The sequence below is a fragment of the Mauremys mutica genome, chromosome 1 (assembly GCF_020497125.1).
Source record: "Mauremys mutica isolate MM-2020 ecotype Southern chromosome 1, ASM2049712v1, whole genome shotgun sequence".
Classification (NCBI taxonomy): Eukaryota; Metazoa; Chordata; order Testudines; family Geoemydidae; genus Mauremys; species Mauremys mutica.
This window is the reverse complement of record NC_059072.1, coordinates 142,018,425-142,041,079: the sequence shown is the minus strand read 5'-3', so window position 1 is coordinate 142,041,079 and position 22,655 is coordinate 142,018,425. Positions and strand designations below refer to the sequence as shown.

General features: G+C 48.1%; 1 protein-coding gene across 1 annotated transcript in view; it reads left to right on the top strand.

Annotated features, from left to right (window-relative positions):
• Positions 1–19,612, top strand: part of LOC123347352 (scavenger receptor cysteine-rich type 1 protein M130-like) — a 71,954-nt gene extending 52,342 nt beyond the window's left edge. The window contains exons 7-15 of the mRNA XM_044984799.1: positions 48–362; positions 3,099–3,407; positions 5,253–5,567; positions 5,998–6,033; positions 6,403–6,540; positions 9,297–9,392; positions 17,605–17,681; positions 18,603–18,757; positions 19,585–19,612. Of these exons, the coding sequence (XP_044840734.1) occupies positions 48–362; positions 3,099–3,407; positions 5,253–5,567; positions 5,998–6,033; positions 6,403–6,540; positions 9,297–9,392; positions 17,605–17,681; positions 18,603–18,757; positions 19,585–19,612 (1,469 nt within the window). The remainder of the gene's footprint in view (positions 1–47; positions 363–3,098; positions 3,408–5,252; positions 5,568–5,997; positions 6,034–6,402; positions 6,541–9,296; positions 9,393–17,604; positions 17,682–18,602; positions 18,758–19,584) is intronic.
• The last annotated feature ends 3,043 nt before the right edge of the window (positions 19,613–22,655 follow it).

The window sequence follows — 22,655 nt, the reverse complement described above, 5'->3', positions numbered from 1 at the left end:
TGTTCAGTAGGAAAATACATATTAACAGCTGGGATCTATCCCTGCAGGAAGCAGGCGGATCAGACTGGTGAATGGGGCAGGTCGCTGTGCTGGGAGAGTGGAGATTTATTACAATGGCAGCTGGGGGACAGTCTGTGATGATTTCTGGGACCTACTGGACTCCAATGTTGTCTGCAAACAACTGGGATGTGGACACGCCATCAGTGCAACTGTCTCTGCTCATTATGGGGAAGGATCCGGGCAGATCTGGCTGGATGACGTGAACTGCTCTGGGAATGAATCCGATCTCTGGTCGTGTCCTTCCAGGGGCTGGGGCCAGCACAACTGCAGACACAAAGAGGACGCCGGAGTTCTCTGCTCAGGTCTGTTCTGGGAATGCTCTGGTGAGCCGTGTTACCAGGGGATTGAATGGAGGGGGCAGATGTTTAAGGATATTGGTGATAATGATACTTTCCCTGACAGTCTCTGCCTCTCTTTCCCCTGTGTAACTACCTACCAGAGTCACCATTAGAAAGTCTTCAGCTCCCACCCAGAGATACTGGAGCTATTGGAAGATTTCCCTAATGTTAGAATACTGCATCTCAGGAGTCTGAAGGAGACTGTATCATGGAAAGCAGTGACTGAAAAGGATGTAGGGTCCTAGTGGAGAAATAACTGAACATGAGCTCCCAGTGCTGTGTGTATCAAAATGGGCTAATGCGAACCTTGGATGTATACACAGGGGAGCAGAGAGTAGGAGGGAGGACTAAATGTTACTGTTGTATATGGCACTGGTGAGACAGATACTGGAATACTGTGTCCAGGTCTGATGTCCACAAAAATTGGAGAGGGAGCAGAGAAGAGCCACAAAAGTGATCTGAGGGCTTGAATAAAAGCCTTACGGTGAGAGATTTAAGATGCTGAATCTGTTCAGCTTAACAGAAAGACGAAGAGGAAACTTGATGACGGTCACAAGGAGAACATAGCACTTACTAAAGGGCTCTTTAATCTAATGGAGAAAGGCAGAACAAGAGTCGATGGCTGGAAGCTGAAACCAGACAAATTTGCCTCAGAAATAAGGCGCAGGTTTTTAACAGGGAGGGTGATTAACCATCAGAACAAACTGCCAGGGAAATGGTGCATTCTGCATCTCTTGAAGTCTTGGTGTCTAAAATGGATGCCTTTCTAGAAGCTCTGCTTAAGTCAGACTCAACTTATTAGGCTCTATTAAGCTGTTTTACAGAAGGTCAGACTGTTTGATCCCTGCCATGCTGTCTGGGGTAGCTCACAGCTCTGAGTGCTCACCTCCGGGCAAAATGTGAAGAACAGGGCAACTCCCCAAACTGGTGGTATATTCTATTAGATTTCACCAAGTCAGTAACAGATGTGAACTCCAGGATCACTATATCAAGCTTACCATGGAGTCATAGACAGTTGCCTTAGACTCTCCAGTCTATCTGGCCACCCACACACAAACTGGACTTACACCCCAAAAATCACTTGACATTCAGGTTGTTTCCAGTCCCAAGAGACCAGTCACTTACCCCAGGTCAGTTGGTAACCTAGATCTTACACCAAAGACAATGCCTGTAGCCAATCGTAATTAACTATATGCAGGTTTATTGACTAGGAAAAAAGAAATAAAAAGAATAAAAAAAGAAATACAGGTTAAAGCAAGCAAACATCTACACACAAATTAGTTACCATTTAAATCCTAGGAGTGACAGAGTTGTAGTGATCAGTCAATTCCAAATGTCCCTCAGCCCTGACTCAAGGGTAACCCCTTGGGGTCTCTGGCTTCAGTTTGGTGCCTCTAGCCTTGTCATACTTCAAATAGCCAAAAGGATGAAAAATCTTCACATCTACTATTTTTAGCTCCTTCTTCCAGCCTTCAAAGCGATGGGAGGAGGCCTTCTGCATGTGGTGCTCCCTGGGTGTGATAAGGCCATTAACCAATCCTTGATGGCCCATCTGATTTTGAAAGTCCTTGGGCATGGAGGAGGGGAGGAAGATGATTCCCGTGCCTGAGCTCACAAGTTCAGAGCCAACATTTTCAGTTATAAAGCAAAACTTACATATTTTCTTGTAGCATGGACCACAGACATTAGAACAGCCATACCGGGTGAGACCAAAGGTCCGTCTAGCCCAGTATCTGTCTACCGACAATGGCCAATGTCAGGTGTCCCAGAGGGAGTGAACCTAAGAGGTAATGATCAAGTGATCTCTCTCCTGCCATCCATCTCCATCCTCTGACAAACAGAGACTAGGGACACCATTCCTTACCCATCCTGGCTAATAGCCATTTATGGACTTCACCACCATGAATTTATCCCGTTCTCTTTTAAACGCTGTTATAGTCCTAGCATTCACAACCTCCTCAGGTAAGGAGTTCCACAAGTTGACTGTGCACTGCGTGAAGAAGAACTTCCTTTTATTTGTTTTAAATCTGCTGCCTATTAATTTCATTTGGTGACCCCTAGTTCTTGTATTATGGGAATACGTAAATAACTTTTCCTTATCCACTTTCTCAACATCACTCATGATTTTATATACCTCTATCATATCCCCCCTTAGTCTCCTCTTTTCCAAGCTGAAGAGTCCTAGCCTCTTTAATATTTCCTCATATGGGACCCTCTCCAAGCCCTTAATCATTTTAGTTGCCTTTTTACATTACAAGTGAGATTAATGCTTGTAGCAACTAACCACCATTTCACAGAGTCTAAACACTAAATATATTCTTACAAGACTAATACCTGTTTTGAGCAAAAGTAACACACAGGTGACCTGGCCTGGTCTCCAGATATGAGATTGTCAGGTCTTAGCTAATGCCTGCAGCCTGGGCAAGAGCTGGCATCTGGTCTGCCAATGTCACAATCTTTCCAGGCCTGTTACAATCTGTATGTAGTTGCTGGCAACTGGTGGCCTTCCAGAGATGCCCACTGTATTTCTAAGGGGCCTGTGGTGTCTAAAAGAGTCTCTCATTCTTGAGTGGTTCTCTAGCAGTTGCTCCTGCAGAATGATGTGCAGGATCATTAGCAATCGCTGCGATTTCACTCTTCACACTCCAGTTCATTTCAGAATCAGATTATTTAAATTCCCTTTTGTGCATTTCCTTCTAGAGTTCACAGATCTGAGGCTGGTGAGCGACAGTGACTGTGCTGGGCGGCTGGAGGTTTTCTACAATGGGACGTGGGGCAGTGTTTGCTCCAATGGGATGTCTGAAGTCACCGCAACAATTGTCTGCAAACAGCTGAACTGTGGGGACGGAGGGTATATTGCAGAAGTCTCAGAATACGGAAAGGGTCCCACATGGCTGGACAACGTTAGATGCAGTGAGCAGCACAGCTCCCTCTGGCAGTGCCCATCAGTGCCCTGGAATCCAAAGTCGTGTGAAAACCGAGCAGAAGAGACCCATATTTCTTGCACTGGTAATTCTGAAACTACCTGCATGTGCATGTGGATACACACATGTACGCAATGTGCTCAATTAATTGAAGTGTAAGGATAGAACTTGTTGTAGTTCACATCTCAGTGTAAGCCGATGTAAATTCTTAACACAAGATACAAACATATTTTCACAGCCTTTTATATAGAATCATAGAATCATAGAATCTCAGGGTTGGAAGGGACCTCAGGAGGTCATCTTGTCCAACCCCCTGCTCAAAGCAGGACCAAACCCAACTAAATCATCCCAACCAGGGCTTTGTCAAGCCTGGCCTTAAAAACCTCTAAGGAAGGAGATTCTACCACCTCCCTCGGTAACCCATTCCAGTGCTTCACCACCCTACTAGTGAAAAAGTTTTTCCTAATGTCCAACCTAAACCTCCCCCTCTGCAACTTGAGACCATTACTCCTTGTTCTGTCATCTTCTACCACTGAGAACAGTCTAGATCCGTCCTCTTTGGAACCCCCTTTCAGGTAGTTGAAAGCAGCTATCAAATCCCCCCTCATTCTTCTCTTCTGCAGGCTAAACAATCCCAGTTCCCTCAGCCTCTCCTCATAAGTCATGTGCTCCAGTCCCCTAATCATTTTTGTTGCCCTCCGCTGGACTCTCTCCAATTTATCCACATCCTTCTTGTAGTGTGGGGCCCAAAACTGGACACAGTACTCCAAATGAGGCCTTACCAGTGCTGAATAGAGGGGAATGATCACATCCCTCGATCTGCTGGAAATGCCCCTACTTATACAACCCAAAATGCCATTAGCCTTCTTGGCAACAAGGGCACACTGTTGACTCATATTCAGCTTTTCGTCCACCGTAACCCCTAGGTCCTTTTCTGCAGAACTGCTGCCCAGCCATTTGGTCCTTAGTCTATAGCAGTGCATGGGATTCTTCCGTCCTAAATGCAGGACTCTGCACTTGTCCTTGTTGAACCTCATCATATTTCTTTTGGCCCAATCCTCTAATTTGTCTAGGTCCCTCTGTATCCTAGCCCTACCCTCCAGCGTATCAACCACTCCTCCCAGTTTAGTGTCATCTGCAAACTTGCTAAGGGTGCAGTCCACACCATCCTCCAGATCGTTAATGAAGATATTGAACAAAACCGGCCCCAGCACCGACCCTTGGGGCACTCCACTTGATACCGTCTGCCAACTAGACATGGAACCATTTATCACTACCCGTTGAGCCCAACCATCTAGCCAGTTTTCTATCCAATTTACCATCCATTCATCCAGCCCAGACTTCTTTAACTTGCTGGCAAGAATACTGTGGGAGGAGTATGAATGAATAAGAATATGAATAAGCATTTCTCTGATTAACAACAAACATGGAAGTTAATCAGTTAATTATAAAAGAGACCAGTGTTATACAGTGAGATAAGGTAGCGTGAGAGCAAAGCAAAGCCTCTCCCTAGAGACCATCATTAGGCAGCTCTGTGGTTATTAATCCTTTTGGGATGAACAATCAGAGATGGGCCCGGGCCGTGCAGTTTGGCTCAAGACTGGAATCCCCCACTGTGTCTCAGTAGCATCTGAGTAGCAAATTCATTAGGTATTAAATGATCCCGAGTTCACATTTCAGTTTATACAGTGCTGAAATTAGGGGGTTAAAATACAGATAAATTCTATTTCCACGTCATACGCACAACCCAGTGCATTTACCTCGGCTTTTTCTCTTCATAGGAAAAAAAGCAAAACCAAATCGAAACCCGTTCACCGAGTGCCCGAACTCTCCAAGCTGCACAGGTATCTCTGCTTCTTACTATCTCACTCTTGGTCCCTAAGGACTTTCCCAGCTGCCCCAGTAACATGTGAGGTTTCTACATTTCCAGACCAGGAGAAGTTACGTGTCGTGGGAGGAAAGGACAGATGCGAGGGGAGAGTGGAGGTTTGGTACCATGGTTCCTGGGGGACAGTTTGTGATGACTCCTGGGACATGGCAGATGCTAACGTTGTGTGTAAACTACTGGGCTGTGGATCTGCTTTATCTGCCCCGGACAAGGCTGCATTCGGCGAGGGGACTGGTCCCATCTGGGTGGAGACATTGAATTGCAGAGGGACAGAGTCATCTCTCTGGGACTGTCCTGCCAAGCCCTGGGGTGAGAGCAACTGTGGTCATAAGGAAGATGCTGCTGTGAATTGCTCAGGTGAGTGACAGGAGATGTTTCTGCTACATGCTGTAATTTTCAGGGAAGAGGATGGATCAGCCCTCCCTCCCCCCACCCCCCCTTGGTCCCAGACTAGGCCTTCCCATCTCCTGTGTGCAGGAGCATCATGGATGCTGTGAGGTGGGACCTTTGTGGGGTCAGATTGGCTCAGGCATCAGCCCACATAACCCCTGCATCCATCGCAGGCCCCAGTGTGCTGGTTTGTTACTAGAGTGCTCATTGCTGCACAGAGCACAAGGAACTTGGGCCCTACATCACTAACAAACAGGCCCTGTGCTGCTGTGAGGGAGTTTGTGGAGGTGACAGCTGGAGACAACCAGGGACTCTCAGTGGTGAGGTTCCCCCCAGGAACCAACACGTCACCTTGCCCTTGCTCCAGGCTCCAACTCTCTTCCCTTTCCCTTTGCAGGTGTGACAGAGAGGACAGATTCTCCAAATACCCCAGGTAAAGCATCCCCCTCCTCCCAACAAGGGTTACTTTCCCTGGTGCTGGGTCACAGAGGAGGAGCTGCAAGCTGCAGCCTGAGGGAAGGAGCTCCTTTCCATGGCCTGGGAAATCTGAGGGTGAATGACACCCGGGTGGGAGCTGCAGGCCCTGCTGAGCAGGGTGGTTCCTGTTTGCTGGCTCCAGCTAACCAGGCAGGGCCTATGATTTAAACAGCAGCCTGTGAGCTGCCCTCATGGTTCACAGACTGTGTCTCAGCCCATTACCCTGCTGTCCTGGGCCATGCAATGAGTGACTGGGGAGCTCCCTGCCCCCGCCCCCGACTCTCACACGATAATCTCTCCCTTTTGCATGTTCATTTCCATCCAGCTCCCCCGCGCCGTCCTCCCACTGACAGTGGGAGAGTCACGGTGCCCGTGGTCGTCTGCATTATCCTGGGGGCCCTGCTCTGCCTGGTCTTAATCATCCTGGGGGCGCAGGTGCGAAGTGCCAGGGCACAGCACAGAGGTGGGTGCTGATTGATGTCACTGTGTGAAATGCCTCTGCAAGAGCAGGGGGGCTGCAGGGTGTCAGGGTGAGGGGTGGTACCAGGCTGGGTAGGGTGGACGGGGTGCCTGGTAACTCCTCTCTCATTTACTACTTTATTAACTGTTTGGAAATTGAACAGTCCAGTCATGAAATCTGGAGATGATACTAGCTAGGGACAGCTTCAGAGAAGCTGCATCTCTATCCCCCCCAACCCTCCAGTGATCCACTCCAGGAGTTCCTACTCAGGTCTCCAGCCATCACCTGTCTCTGGGTGGGAACCCCCTGTCCCACCTCCTTGTGGCCAGGGGTTTTTAATGCTGCACAGCCCCCTGCCTTCCACTGTGATACCCCCAACAAACCAGTCTGCCTACAGGCCAGCCCCAATGCTGTGCATTCTCCCCAAAGGCTCTGAGCAGTGCATTGCCAGCAGTCACAAGTTACGAGCCAGCTTTCTCTCAGCAGCCTGGTAGACCACCGTCCGTCCAATGATTCAGTGTTGGGATCCCCGTGGTCAGAAGGTCCTGCCCATTTGATAAATGAAAATGAAGGCCCTGAGTCTGTTTAAACAGCCTTTCATACCAGAAGTTTTCTTTGTCTCTTGACTCTGGTAACCCAGTTTGAACCAGTCTGTATAAACCACCTTGAAGGCTGTTACCTTTCTGGAGTTGTTTACAATCTCAGTGATTCACCTTAATCACGCCTCACCCACCCTGTTTTTTCTTCCCGAAGGAGCTGTGGTAACCCTCCCAAATGCAGTAGAACTTAAACTATTCATAGATTTAATACAGTGATTCCCAAAGATACTACCTGGGGTTGCAGTATCTGTCACAGGGAGGGGTTCTGAATATCATGAGGAGAGACATCATGGAAAAAGAACCTAGAGAAATTGGAAATATTGTCGGGGGAAAAAACGTGTCTTAAAATCGAGCTGTGGTAAATAGTTTTGAAGAGAGTGATCCAGTAGAAAAGACAATCTTAGGAAGGAGATGTGTGGGAAAGGAGCATTATACTGTATTGTACTGAAAGCTGGCACTTGTAGGGGATTTTACTTCTATAAAACACTGTACAAACATATAGATAACAGCTCATTGGAAAGAAAATGGAGAACGGGGTGGCCATCAACATACACGTAACATTCACAACTTTGCAGTAAGACAATGACTATAATCAGGGGTGAAAGTAACTTACAGGACTTACCGGTACTGCCGGAGTCCTGAGGGGTGTGAGGCCTCATCTGGAAGAGGCGTGGCCTCAACTGGAAGAGGCGGGGCATCTCAAGATTTAAAGGCCCTGGGGCACTGGCTGTGGCTGGGAGCCCCAGGGCCTTTAAATCAACCTGGGGCTCCCAGCTGCAGAGGTGGCTGGGAGCCCCTGGGGCTCAGGGGCAAATTAAAGGGCCCGGGGCTCCAGCTACCGCAGATCTCCGGACCCTTTAAATCCCAGCCCCAGCCCAGCCGCCAGAGCTGCGGGGGGGATTTAAAGGACTCTGGGCTCCCCGCAGCGGTGGGGAGCTCTGAGCCCTTTAAATCCCAGCCCCAGCCCGGCTGCCAAAGCTGCAGGGCGGAATTAAAAGGGCTCTGAGCTCCCCACAGCCACAGGAGCTCTGAGCCCTTTAAATCACAGCCACAGCCTGGGCGCCGAGCTGTGGGTGAGATTTAAAGGACTCTGCGAGGAGCCCAGAGCCCTTGAAATCTCCGCCGCAGAAGCCGGTGCGGTCCAGCACAGCGTACTGGCTCTTGCTGGTACACCGGACTGGACCGGCTTACTTTCACCTCTGACTATAATCAGACTTCATGCTTCAGGGCTTCAGCCAGTTACCTGCCGGGGTCAGGAAAGAATTCTGGGAAGCCCCCATATTTGTGCTTTGTTTTGCTTTGTTTTGTTTCTTGCCCTCTTCTGAAGCATCAGACATTAGCTACAGAGGGAGCTGGGATGCTGGATGGGCTGGACCAGTCCTTTGAGGTGGTTCAGAGAAACTTCTTGCTAAGATATGTGGCTGGTGTCTTTTCCACATGCCCAGGTTCAAACTGATTGTCAGATTTGGGGTCAGGAAGAAATTTCCCCCCAGGGAAGATTGGCAAAAAGGGACCCTGGAGGATTTTCCTCTTCCTCTGAAGCATGGAGCATGGATCACCTGCCAGGATTATCTAGGCTTCTCTCACCTAGTCAGTTCCCTGCCATTGCAGGGGCCTTGGGCATTGGTGGTACCTTTGTCGTTCCTGCTTTCTGCCTGTGGCACACAAGAGCTTATTCTGCCGAGGACTGAAATGCTTTAGTCTAAATGCATCTTTGGGATCAAACCTAGGGGTATCTGGGTGAAATGCAGTGGCCTGTGTTATACAGGAGGTCAGACTAGATATTTTAATGGTCCCTTCTGGCCTTAAACTCAATTTAAAAAAAAAAGGTGTTATCACCATTTTGCCGATAAACAGCATCATGGGAGAAGCATTATTTAAGCTGCTCCAAAGGGGAATAGCCCAGAATAATGGGATGAGATTAAAAAGGGGACATTTAAGATGAATGTGAGGAAGCTTCCTGACAGCGAACTACCCCTGAGAACCATTATCAAAGGGCTGTTGTGGAAAGAAACCCTGTCCCCTGGCTCATTTCAATTCCAGCACTGGGAATGTGTTGTAGGATCACATTGGGCCCCGGGGGGAGGGACTGAATGATCCCATAGTGTTTCCCATCTCTGGTTTCAGTGACCCTGTGCAAACCCTGCCCTTTGTTTTCAGGTTCCAGAAGACCCTTGGATCCCTTCTCTGAGGCCGTGTATGAGGAGATTGATTATAACCTGATGAGAGAGAAGCAGGAGATGTTCAGTCGCTCAGGTCTGTGTGTCTCTCTCTTAACAGGGAGCAGCTATCTAATGCCCTTTTGACAGGGGCGGCTCTAGGAATTTGGCCGCCCCAATCACGCTGGTCCCGCGGCTCCGGGGACCTCTTGCAGACATGCCTGCGGAGGGTCCGCTGGTCCTGCAGCTCCGGTGGAGCAGAGGTCATGCCTGCGGGAGGTCCACCAGAGCCGCGGGACAGGTGGACCTGCCGCAGGCTGCGGAGGATCCGCTGCTGCCGTGGCTCCGGGGGACCTCCAGCAGGCATGACTGCGGAGGGTCCGCTGGTCCCATGCCTCTGGTGGAGCAGAGGTCCACCGGAGGTGTGGGACCAGCGGACCCTCCGAAGTCATGCCTGCTGGAGGTCCACCGGAGCCGCGGCAGCAGCAGACCCTTCGCAGCCTGCGGCAGGTCCACCTGTCCCGCGGCTCCGGTGGACCTCCCGCAGGCATGACTACGGAAGGTCCTCCGGAGCCGCCTGCTGCCCTGCCGGCAAAATGCCGCCCCAAGCGCGCGCTTGGCGCGCTGGGGTCTGGAGCTGGCCCTGCCTTTTGAACTGAGGCAGTAGTGTAGCTAGGGCGGGTGCAGGGGAAGCAGCCGCTTCCCCTCAGCACATTTTCCAAAAGCGGCGCCATAGTTAGGGGTTACCATGGTGCCAGGAGGCGGGGCCCATGCTCAGCTCTGAAGCTTGGCCTGCGGGGCCGGCACTGGGCTCCTGCAGGCAAGGGGGGGCAGCACAGCCAGAGGAGCCATGGGGGGGGTGTGGTAGGTGCAGCCGGAGGAGTGAGGGGGCCAGCTCCTTGGCCATCATGCCCCATGCTCAGCGCAGCCCCAACATCGCCGCGGCCGCCTCCTGCGGTGGCTCAGGGCTCGGCGGCTGAGTGCTTCCTGCCCCTTGCTAATGTGACAGCAGCAGCATCTCACGGCAGCGGCTTGCGGCCCATGTGCGGGATGGGGGGTAGGGTAGGGACCGACCATCCACTCCCTGCTTATGTCACGTCCAAGACTCCAGGCCGCCACCTGCGGGGATTGCCCGGGGCAGGGGTGTGAAGCGGTTACTGCGCATCCACGCCCTTCAGGTTGCTCCCGTGACCCCACCCCCCTGCACCATGCCCCTCCCCGCCCGTTTGCTTGGCCCCGCACCTCTGCATGGACCCTCTAGCTGCTGGTTACATTCCAACCACCTGGAGCTTCCTGCGCGCTTCTCCCTTCCCACTGCCGTGGCGGCTGCCCAGCGCGGTGTCATGGCTTCCTCCGAGGTCGCTCGGCAGCTGTGAGTCCCGCCTGGGGGCACGTGAAACTTTCTCGCCTCTTCTGCCCTCCCCTCCTAAAAGCTTCCTCGGCCAGGCCGGGCCGCACTGCGCACCAGACCGGTGGCGCAGCATGGCCGCAGCACAGCGTGGCCGAAGGAGCCGGGGGGCGGTGCGGCATGGCCAAAGGAGCCAGCCAATGGGGGGGGACGCACAGCGGCCAGAGGAGGAGCCAAGGGGGGGTGCCTTTTTTATGTTTCCTCCCCCTGCACTTAGAACCTGGCTACGCCACTGATCTGAGGCCCTGACCCAGAGTTATATCATTGCATCTTCAGTCCTGTGAGCTTGTCATTGGGACTGGGCACAAGTCTCCATTGCAAAATGTTTTGGTGAAAAATGCAGATTCAGAGACACTGAAACATTTCACAAATTCCTGACAATTCCACCCAATTGTTCCAAATACACACAGAACAATTCATTTCATTTCAACACTTTCTAAAGAAAACATTTTGGTTTTTTTCAGTTTTAAATTACTTTTCCATTAGAAATTTCCTTTAATTTTATCTATAAAAAACAAATAAACAAACAAATATTAACTAATGTCCAAATGATTTCAGTCAACATTAAACTTTTTTTTTACTTTTTCATTTGCCAAAAATTTCCCCAAAAAGTCATTTTTGGATCAACTCAAAACAATCTTCGAGTTATTTTGCTTTTCTTCCCCAATGGCCAGAGAACCAAACCATCTATTTTTATTTATTTATTTATTTATTTATTTGCCAAGCTGTAGCTCTGGTAGCTGGTTCTGTGTTGAGACCAGCAGTTACTCTTGTAGACTGAGGGAGATGGAATTCCTTCCCAACATACACTGTGAGTCCCAATTCTAGGGACAGTTAATGTCCTATCTGCCCATCCTGCAGCCTTGGAGTGTAACCAGTGAGGGGTCAGGAAAGCGACTGTCTGGGGCCAGGCTAAACTATCATTTGAAAACTGCTCTGGAGCATTGGAGCAGGGGATGTTCTGTGCCCCCCTCCCACCGCAGTCACTGGTCTATTGAGCTCCCTCCCTCCTGCCCCCTGAGCAGCAGGGTTGTCCTTACTATGAGGTGAAATCAGGCGGCCACCTCAGGTGCCAGACTATGGGGGGTTGCCACTAGGACCCAGAGTGTAGAAAATTGTGTCTGCTGCTGGTGCATATGTATCTCTCTGCTCTAGACGCACAGAGATGGTGGAGTGCTGTGCTGGAGGAAGGGGGGCACAAGAGACATAACAGGCAGGCAGGAGAAATGGTGAGAGGGAATAAATGAAAGCAGCAGGAGCTGCAGGGAGAGAAAGGAGGAGGAGCCTCTTATGTACCTCTCGAGCACCCCCAGGGCTGGGACTTCTCAGGGAGCTTCCTGTTTCCTGCTGCTTCCCTGAACCCACTTGAGGAGAACAGGCAGTCAACTGAAGTAGGAGCCAGTTAGGCCCTTAAGATGCTGATATCTTCCCTCACTCAGGCCCTGCTACCAGCCTTCTTATTTGTCCCCTTCCATTGAGTGTTGAGAGCCACTCTAGCTGGCACAGAAACAGCAGTCAAGAGTGAAAGAAGAAAACGCCTCCTCTGGGGCAGCATTCAGAAAAAGAAAGAAAGCAAAGGAAGCTTTTCTAGCTAAGCAGGAAGGAGCTCTCCTGAGATACATAGACTTCCAGCCCCAGTGAGTATGTGAGTGGTGAGGAGATGCCAGATCTTCCAGTTAGTCAGAGTGCAGGTGACCTGGCAGCTTCTGCAGCATCCATATCTCCATCTCAAATGGATGTAACCATGCTCATTCGTGAAGAAAAGTGTAGATCAGAGAAGAGGGTGGTGGAGGTGCTAGAAACAGCTGCTGCTGATTAGGTCCTTAAGTCTAGATGATCCAGGACTATGGAGCGACTTGAGCAGTTGTCTGAGGGACTTCCTTGTACTGCATGGGCACCAGCAAGTGAAAAACTTCATGTTCCCCAAAGACAATGAAAATAGAAGTTTCCATCTAACACATTACTGGTGTGAAATCCCCAATGGTGACAAAGTGGAGAGGCCATGGCTTATGTACTCAAAAACCCAGAATGCTGCATACTGTTTTTGTTGCAGACTCTTCCAGTCTAATGTTCCAGACACATTGGGTTCTACAGGAACAAAGAACTGGAAAAAATCTGGACTAGAAATGGTGGCATGCATGGGAAGCGCAGCAAATCACCAGAAGAGCATTCCATGAGGGTGGAAAGAGCTTTTGAGATGAGACTAAGGTTAAAGGCCACCATAGATGATCAGCATCAAGACAAGATTTGCAGCAGAGTCTCCTTTACTGGCAAAAGGTTCCTAAAAAGGCTCATTGCCAGTGTGAGAATTCTTGTACCCAAAACCTAGCACTGTGTGGGCCACTTCAGATCAGTTGTATGCTGCCAAACAATGGAAACGTCCTTAAAATTGGGCGACTCAGTTGATGGCTGAGTTTGATGCCTGTACACCAGGAGGCATCTAAGAAGAGAGTCACCATCCCAAGAATTGTACACACACCACTTCCTTGGAAAAACAATTCTAAAATGAGATCATATCAGTTACTGGCAACAAAAAGTCAAAACATAAGATTTGTGGCACATCTGAAGTCAAACAAGATATTACTATGGACAAAGGGGTATTCGCCACGGGTATTGCCACGAAAACTTATGCTCCAATACTTCTGGTTAGTCTATAAGGGTGCCACAGGACCTCGTTTGTCGCTTTTTAAAGATATTAGCTCTGTTATTCTGGACTGCACACCTGACATCAGCCCTTACTGAACAAATGACTTTATGGTGTTTTTTGTTAACCAACAAGCACCTAGTGAAAATGTACCTGCAATGCGTGACTGTCAGAGAACATTTTTCTAGAATTTTATTAAAAGCAGCCAAAGAATCCTGAGGCACCTTATAGACTAACAGACGTTTTGCTAGCATGAGCTTTCATGGGTTGAATATCCACTTCAACGGATGCAACCTAAAAATTATTGACATTGATGATACTACTAGGAGCGAGTATAACAAATTTGCTTAAAAAGCTGGAAGATACAGGAATTGCCGATAACTGACATGAGAGGTCAGGTTCTAACGATAAGGGTGCCACATGAGAGGAAAGAAATAGAGGAGTGCAGTACACAGATCCGAGAGTTAAACCATTGAAGCTCTTTTTGTACCATACAATTCAATGTCCCATACATTGAACTTGGTGATCATTGGATGCAGCATCCGCTTCTAGTGAGGCTGCTGAATTTTTTAAATGTAATTCAAAGCATCTATGTATTTTTCTCTGCATCTCAACACATCGATTGCAAATTTTGAGGCAACATCTGGGAACATTCTCTCTGACACTGAAACCACTGAGTACCACAAGATGGGAAAGGCGACTGGAGGCTTTAAACCCTATCAAACACCAAATTGGGACAGGAGGGGGGCATGGATAGCTCCGTGGTTTGAGCGATTGGTTGCTAAACCAGGGTGTAAGTTCAATCCTTGAGGAGGCCTTAGGGATCTGGGCAAAACTTGTCTGCTAGTGAGGCAGGGGGCTGGACTAGATGACCTTTCAAGGACCTTCCAGCTTAGGAGTTGGTATATCTCCAATTAAGAACTTTTTAAAGAGATAGATGATGCCATATAGTTGCCAATTATGGCAGGATAATTGCTTATGACAGGACTGTGGGAGAACAGTGGCAGAGGGAACTGGAATCCCCAGAAACATACATAAACTTCTAATTCTCTGTGTGGCTTTGTGTTGTGGCAGGCCATACTGTTTGAAAAAAATATTGTAAACAAGAGACTCCAAGGAGTTGACCTTGCTATATCTGGAGCAATGGACCATGTGCCCACAGCAAAGTCATACCTCCATTATTACATAGTGACATCATTGTGTGGTGGGGGTGGTGTGGGGTGGGGGTTCAACCCCCCGGGGGGGGGGGGGGGGTCTAAGTTTTATTTACAAACCCGGGTGGGAGGGATTTCAAAATGTTCTGAAGAGTGCACAGAAGTTGGCAGAGGAACTTCACACTGAAGCTATTTTCTCATCCATTCAAGAATACAAGAATCACCGAAGAAGAAGATATTTTGATTACGAGGCACCGGATAAATCCATAAGAGACCCCAAAGAAACAATTCAAAGTTGAATTTTTTTAACCAGGTGTTAGATTATGCAATACTGTCAGGTTGAAGAACATTTCATGCCGCTCAAGGAACACAGCAGTATATTCGGGATGTTGTATGATATTCCAAAACTCCTCACTATGCCTGAAGAAGACCTACCACAGTAATGCAGAGCACCAGAGGACAGTGTTGACACATGACGGCGATGCGCAATATTGATGCGAGATATTTAGGTGACAAACTGAAAGCCCTTTCAAGATACATGTTCAGCTGAATCAAATCCAAAGGCTGTTCTGGACTTATATGTGCACAAATAAGATGGCCTCACTCTATTCCAAATACTTTTGTTGCTCTGCCGCATACTTCTAACACTTCCTGTTAACAGTTTGCAGTGGAGAAAAACGAAACTTCTCAAAGCTGACGTTAATTAAAATACACCTATGCTCCACAATGACACAGGAGAGTTGGTCAGCCTTGCAACCATCTCAATAGAGCATGAGCTGGCCAAGACTGTGGACCTTCAGCAGGAAGCAGTTCATAAATCTTTGCGAACACGAAGGGCACAAGAAAAGCTCCACTTTGATTATTCAAACAGATAAAAATGCCAGTGTTTACTATGCAGACAAGAAAAGTTACATTTGCTGCTTTAGGCGTTTGAACGTTAAGTGTTACTTAAAATTATTTGAACAAGGCATTTTAAGTTGTTAGTTCTTTCTTATTGGGGTAGGTAGCAGAGCCAGTACCATGACAGGAGTAGAAACCAGGAAGAAGGCAGAATTGAGACCTTTCAAAGTTTTGGCCCAAGCGAGGGGGTATGGGGGCATCATATGAGCTCTCTGCCTCAGGTGCCAAAATGTTGTGGGCTAGTCCTGCGGAGCACAGAGGATCAGCCCAGAGACGAGCCTCATGACTTTGTGTCACAGCCCTGTTATCCTTTGTGCCATTTTTGTCTCAATGTCTGGATGGGAACATCCTGCCCAAGGGCTGTGCTGTGGTGGGGCTCAGGGAACATGCTCAGGGCATTTCCCAGCAACACTGCTAAAATGGTTACAGGGAATCACTGATTTCGCTCTGGGCCTGTCTTTGCCTAATCTGGAAACACCATGGAGTGCTGATTCGACTGGATTCATGGGGGAGGTGGGTATTTACCCTTAAGAAGGAGGAGAACCCCTATGTGGCTGAGGAGGCCAGGACCATTGTGGAACTTCCCTGGACCAGCAGCCAAAGATGTGCCCTTCACTCACCCCAGTCTATCTTCAGGTCAGACTGTAGCATCCCCTCAGTCACATTTACCACAATACCCTGGAGATTTCTCTTGCGCGTCTGTGTCAGCCTCTGAACCACTAGAGTCGCTGTTGAGTCACCATCTCCTATAAAAGAAGGGAATAGACTGGAACTGGAAATCCTGCTCCTGGCCCGGGTGTGTTTCCAGTCCCACAGTTTTGCTGTTCTCACTGTGATGAATTTCTGGTTCTCGTCTATCCAGTCTCCTATCTCAGATGACTCAGTGATGGAAGCTGCAGTATGTTACACCGGGGACAGTGAGGGGGAAAATGATTCCTGGATCAGAACAAGGTAATGCAGGGAGGGGTTAGACTCAGGCCGAGAGACCCAAATATAGGCAGAGAACAGAATTTCTATGACACTTCTGCACATTGCAGCCATTTCCCCTCACATGAGTACATTTTTACACTGTTGGGTCTAATCCCATTGAACAGGATTTCTGCAAGCATCTCAGGATGGGAAAATGTGACCATCTCTGAGCACACACCCCTGGGAGTGATTTGCAGTGACCCTTCCAGTGTGAGGAGCTGGAGGAGACGGGTCAGTCTCTTTGGGTGGAGGAGGCGGCAGTGCGCAGGGCTCGTCTCTCACTCCTGAGAAGAGGAATATTGGCCTATGTTAGAGCGAGGGAAGATTGTCTTGTGTTATAAATTACAGATGGGCTCAGCCAATCTCACAGATCCGAACCCACCAGAACTTTGGGGGACGGGGGATTTGCCGATTTTTTGTCTGCCCCAGCACAAGATGTCAGTTTTGCAGCTGACACCTGTTGCTATAACAAGCTGAAGCAAAACCCTGGATCTGCACGTTCTGGCCTGGGCCCATCTCTAAGTATAAACAGTGGTGAATTTTCTATCCCAGCTGCTCTCAAGGGTGTCCATGAATTTGGGCCCTTTGGGAGTTTAGCCTGTGGCTGGGGGAGGAGACACTGAGCAGCTGAGCCAGTTCTGCTGAGAAGCTGGAGCGCTGCCCAAGCTGAGCCCGAGGCTGCCTGAGAGGCTAGTGGAGAGGAGGAGCTCACAAAAGATCAGAACAGCAACCTCCCAGTGAGAGCTTTAAATCGTTGCAGGAGGTGAGGTTTTTTTTTTTTTTTTTTTTTCCCACCTCTCTCCCCAGGGAAACCGGAAAATTCAAACCTGCCGAGATCAGCTGGGATTCACACAGGCGGGCTTCTGGCCTGGCAGCCGCCGTGTCCCAACCTGTTATCTCAGCACAAGCCCAGATCCTGCTCCCACTTGAAAAACACATACAAGAGCTGCTGTGGGATTCTGCAGGGAGAGGATTGGCCCCTAGTTATTTGGGGGACTCTGTTTTACTGTCGTTCTCTGACTTGTGTCCTTCTCACATGGGCCTGTGATTCCTCTGACGTGCCATGATAAACAGCTCTAGTTATAAGGGCCACTTGCACTGAAGAGAGGTGCTGGTGCCAGGGGCTGACTGTGGCATTTGCTGTTTCAGAGGGAGTCTTCCCCAGGGGGGTCTCCAGTTGGATTATGATAATGGGGAGGAGCCTGCCTATGTACGACGTCTCCCCGGACTCCAGATGGCAAGGTGAGAAGTGAATCCGCCTCCTGGAAGCGAAACCTCACCTTGGACAAAAATAACGAACTGTATTTCCCAGTAGGAAACAATAATGGTAGGTTAAGAAAACCACAAAAGTTCACCCACCAGTCTTGTCTATTGGCGTAACACTGGGGGTGCTGACCAGGTGCATTACAAGAGCTGTGTGGAGTTCCAGGGGCTAGGGAAGCGTGTGATGTCCTCAGGTCATGACAGAGGCCCATTGCAGGGATTGAAGGAGCAGTATGCTTCATGAGCTGCCCACGCGTGTACTTGGCTCAGATCACTGACCTTTGACCCACAATGCCATGAGCACTAGGGTTACTCACTAGTTGTAAAGAGGTAATATCGAAGGAGAGACCTTCACATAGGAGCAATGTTCCCTGCCAGCCTATTATGACTTGCAGCCTATGGCAGTTTATATACATCTGTGTCAAGACATGCTTTGACAGGGGGAAGAGAGGGGGACATAGAGATTTTACACCCAAAGTCCCATTTCTGACCCTTATTAGCTGGCTCAGCTCCCAGTGGTATCAGTGCATTGGAGAATGCTGGCAGTTTATGGGGTAAACCTTCTCAGGAGAACGCATTGAAAAGACATTTTAAAATATTATCAAGTTTAGGAAGCCAGGAACAAACTCTGAAGAATTCCAAGACATTTACATTTGTAATTATAGTAACCAAATGCCTTGTGGAGCGATCCCTCAGTACTAGAATCCAGTCACATCTTTCTACAAACTCCCCATCCCCCTTGTCATCTGGGAGCTCTAGGATTCCTCTCAACCAACTATTGAAATGTATCAAATCAATGTGATCTGAAAATCCCTTCAATCTGAGCATTCCAGAGAGGGCTTACCACCCTGAGGGTGGACGTGCTGAGAGATTCCCCAGGGTCCAGTAAGGCTGGTGCATCTGCAGCATGTAGTTTACTTCTGTCCTCACTGTGAATATTCTCTTAATTACTTCACATCTTCATGTCAGATGGCCCTGCCCTGCCTGGAGATTTCCCAGGGGATGGTTATGATGATGCCAGAGAAGTGTCTGAGCCTGAAGATGGACCCTGGTTTGGGGCAGAATGATGAGAAAGGCACTTGTGCGGGGGACAGGAACAGGGATTTTTACACAGGGGACCCAAGGTGAGTTTGCACTTCACAGTGTCTCTACCGAATGGGCTGGGTGTAAATGTGCATTATACCACAAAGGAACAAACCTGGCCAACCCAACGCCTGTGGAAAACAAAAAACCTCTCTTTCTCTCTTACTTCTTTCCCTCAAAAGCAGCGGCTTCAGTCGCTTGCAGTGTGGGATGGGGAAACGCAGCAAAATCCCTCAATCTCTAGGTTCAAATCCTTGTGTGGCTGCCACACCCTGGATTACTGGATTCGACCAGTTTTTTTTACTGTTGTGTGTATCTTTTGGACATGACTCTTATAAACCAAAGTCCTGTTACTAATGTGCATGTTAGTGTTAGAGTTAGAGATACTTCCTGATAAAAAGTCAGGCTTTTGCCCATTATCCTTGGCCATCATCTCCTCTCCCTTCCCCTCCCTTCCCCATTGAGTCATGAGGCAGAGACACCACCAGCCACCTCAGAGGAATAGAAAGAGTTGCAATCAAATGTGCATTACTTAGTACTTGATAAGAATAACATGCTTATGTGTTAGCGCAGAGTGAATTATACAATGCCTTTAAGTAAGAGCTACTTCCTGAAAGTGATTGGGTTTTGTACATTCGGTGACAGGTGAATACTCTAAGTTCTCACTTGGCAACTGCAAATGGTCTGGAAACCAAGGATTTTACTTCCAGCATATGTACAGAGATGATGGATTAAAATTAGTCATGGACCCAATGAGAAGAACGAAGAGGGAACATTTTCTAACCCATCTCAGAGAGTGCCCTCCACCATTTGTATGTAGCCATATAATGTAGTCCACTGACTGTATGTGTCTCTCTTTGTATTTTAGGCTGGAGTCTGCACTCTCTAAGGAATGAAGGTGTCTCTGCGACAGAGAAAGAAACCCTGTTCCTGCCTCCTGGAAGGACACAAGTTATGATGATGTGGGACATGGTGACTCGGTGGGAATCAGTATCAGAGAAATGCAATTGGACCACTAACCTTGGGATAATGTAAAAGCTTTCCCTCTTTCTCTCAGAAATGCTCCCTCTGGCCTGATGCCCAGAGACAGTCCCTGCTAGGTAGATAGACAAAGCAGATGTTTCTTTTTATTTTTTTTTATTTTGGGTTTGTGTGAACGTAGCAGGAATTACAAGTGTGATTGCGGAAAACGTTCAGAGATTTCCTCTGTGTAACTTCCATTGATTGACCAGGCTGGACGTTTCCTGCTTTTTTATCCCTGTAATTTCTTCAGGTTCAATTTGTGCCTTTTTCTTATTAAATCATTTCTGAAAGTCTTTCCCACAGTGAAAGTTTTTCTTGCCAGATGACTTGTGCAGTTTCCATGGGAGGAGGCTTGAGAATGATCAACCCAAGAGACAAGGGTGGACCACCTCTGTGTTATGGCAAGCTATTTGAAGCGGGTGGGGTGGTTTACACTGGCATGTGGTAAAAGTGAGACACCCACGCAAGAGAACATTCTGGCAGTGAGCAACATGGTTGTTCCTAAAGCAAATTTCAGATTTGAAACATTCATAGACTCCAAGGAGATTACATGGGTAAATTCCCCCTGGGTAATTCACACCTGAAATTAAACAAATGGAGAAAAGAATTCCCCATTAGTGATTAAATACAAAGGAAGAATAATTATTGCTAGGATAATAAATACTTTATAGACAATAGTGACAAGGGGAAGGTTAATCAGAGTCTGGATTACCACTGAAACAATAAAGCTACAACAAGTAACAAATCACTGAGTTGTTACTAGAAACCCAGTAATACTGATCTTTGTTCACACAGTGGAATATTTTATTTCCAATGCCCTCTACAAATATATGTTTAATATCAATGCTGAGCTGAGTACTGACCAGTGGAGAAGCCAGAAGCTGTTCTTCTGGATGAACCCTCAGTGAAATCAGTACCAGAACGCATGCAGAGTACATTGCTATTTCACCAGAAATGTCTTTTTATTTTACTTTCCTTTACCACAAATCCTGCATTCGTTTTGGTCACTTCATCTGTACACAGATACAATGGAGATAGAAAAGGCTGATCAGAAGGTGAAAGCAGATGATTGGAAGCAGGAAGTTTGGGGGTGGGAGAGTTTTATGAAGAGATAAGGAATAAAACAATTTACTTTTGAAAGGGAAAAACAGAAGACAACATAATTGAGACATGGTATAGAGTGTAGTGATCCTTGGAGACCTGAGAAGGGCAATCTCAGGGGCTGTGCTAATCCATTCCAGGGGTTGTGTCTTCAAGACAGATGTTGCTGGACAAAGGAAATGACCAGAGAGAGGAGGTGGCGCCAGGGTTGAAGTTTGTGCTTTAGCAGGGAAACCAGGCTTCTTACTCTGCCTAGGGCCTGAGAATGAAGCCTTAAAGAGGTAGCAGGTCACACTATCCCCTCTTCTTTCAGGCTGAAGGAATCCTGGGTTTGGTCAGTCCGTCCAGGGGGGTCACATTGCTCACAGGCAAAGAGGAGGAGAACCTCCCCCCAAAATGGTACATGCAGTTCCTGGCGAAAAAGGAACGAGAAAAGGGACAGCCCGCAGGTGAAGGTGACTGAGTAAGGAATTCCCTTGTATAAGTGAGCTTTGATAAAAATGCAAGGGTCATATATATGTGGATCTGAGAAGGATTTATGTGTCATAATGGGACAAACAACTCAGCATGATCATCCCAGGGTGATGGTGTGGCCAAAATGGCCAACACAATTCTTGGAAGTATATATACGAGAGATTAATGACTAGAAATTAGGGCGCTGATTTTCTCTCTCTATTCAACATTGGTAAGGACCAATACCAAAACCTTGCATCCAGTTGTGTTGTTCACCTTTTAAGTGCGAACAGTGAAAAATTGGACAAGGGACATTGAAGAAGCTATTTTTAAAAGAGCTGAAAAGATGCTTTACAGTGAGAGACAAGAGCTCAATCTGTTCAATTTATCAAAAAGAAGCTGCAAGCGGGTGACATGATTACAGTGCTTAAATACCCTCACAAAGCGAAAATACTGGGGTATGAAAGGGCTCTATCATCTAGCAGACAAAGGCATAATAAAGAAGTTAATGCCAGAGAAAATTAAACATTAGAAATAAGGGACAAAATTGAAATAGGTGATTAAACATTGGAACAAAGTACCACGGGAAATGATGGATTCTCCACCTCACAATGGAGTTGGCAGGAGGGAGCAGGAGCTACTTAAGCAAGTGCTCTCAGGTGATATAGAAAACTATTTCTCTCAGGTGCTTGGCTGGTGGGCCTTCCTCACATGCTCAGGGTCTAGCTGATCTCCATTTTGGGGTTCAGAAAGGAAATTTTCCACAGGTCAGATTGGCAGGGACACTGGAGTTATTTTCCATCCTCTGCAACATGGGGCACAAGTCACTTGCTAGGATCATTTGGGTATATCTCACCAATCAATTCCCTGCCATTAAAGGGGCCTCATGTGTGGGCGCCCTTCAGTCCCTCCTAGTCTCTGTCTGTGGCACTCAATAGTTTAGTCTCCTGAGGGCTGTAACAGTTTGGTCTAATCCAGGCTGTTGGGCTCAATGCAGGGGTGACTTTGATGGTCTGTCATGTGTATTGGGGTTAGACTGGATTATTTAATTGTCCCTACAGGGCTTAAAATCTACACATCTATGTTATGGCTACAATGTTGCTGTGTCTGACAATGTGGCCACTTCAACTCGCAGGTTCCCCCTCTTTCCAACCCAGTCACCTCCTAGCACTCAGGGAATGGCAGCAGCAACAAAAGGTAATAGGGCGCTGGTAGGAGTAACTTTAGGGACAGTCACTAGCCACAGAAAACAAAACCTCTCCCAGCACCCTGACTGCTGCACATCAGGGTCTCTGGCCGTACAGAAGATGGTCCAGCACTCACAGTGGAAAGGAATGGAGAGAGGGACAGAAACACCCAGGA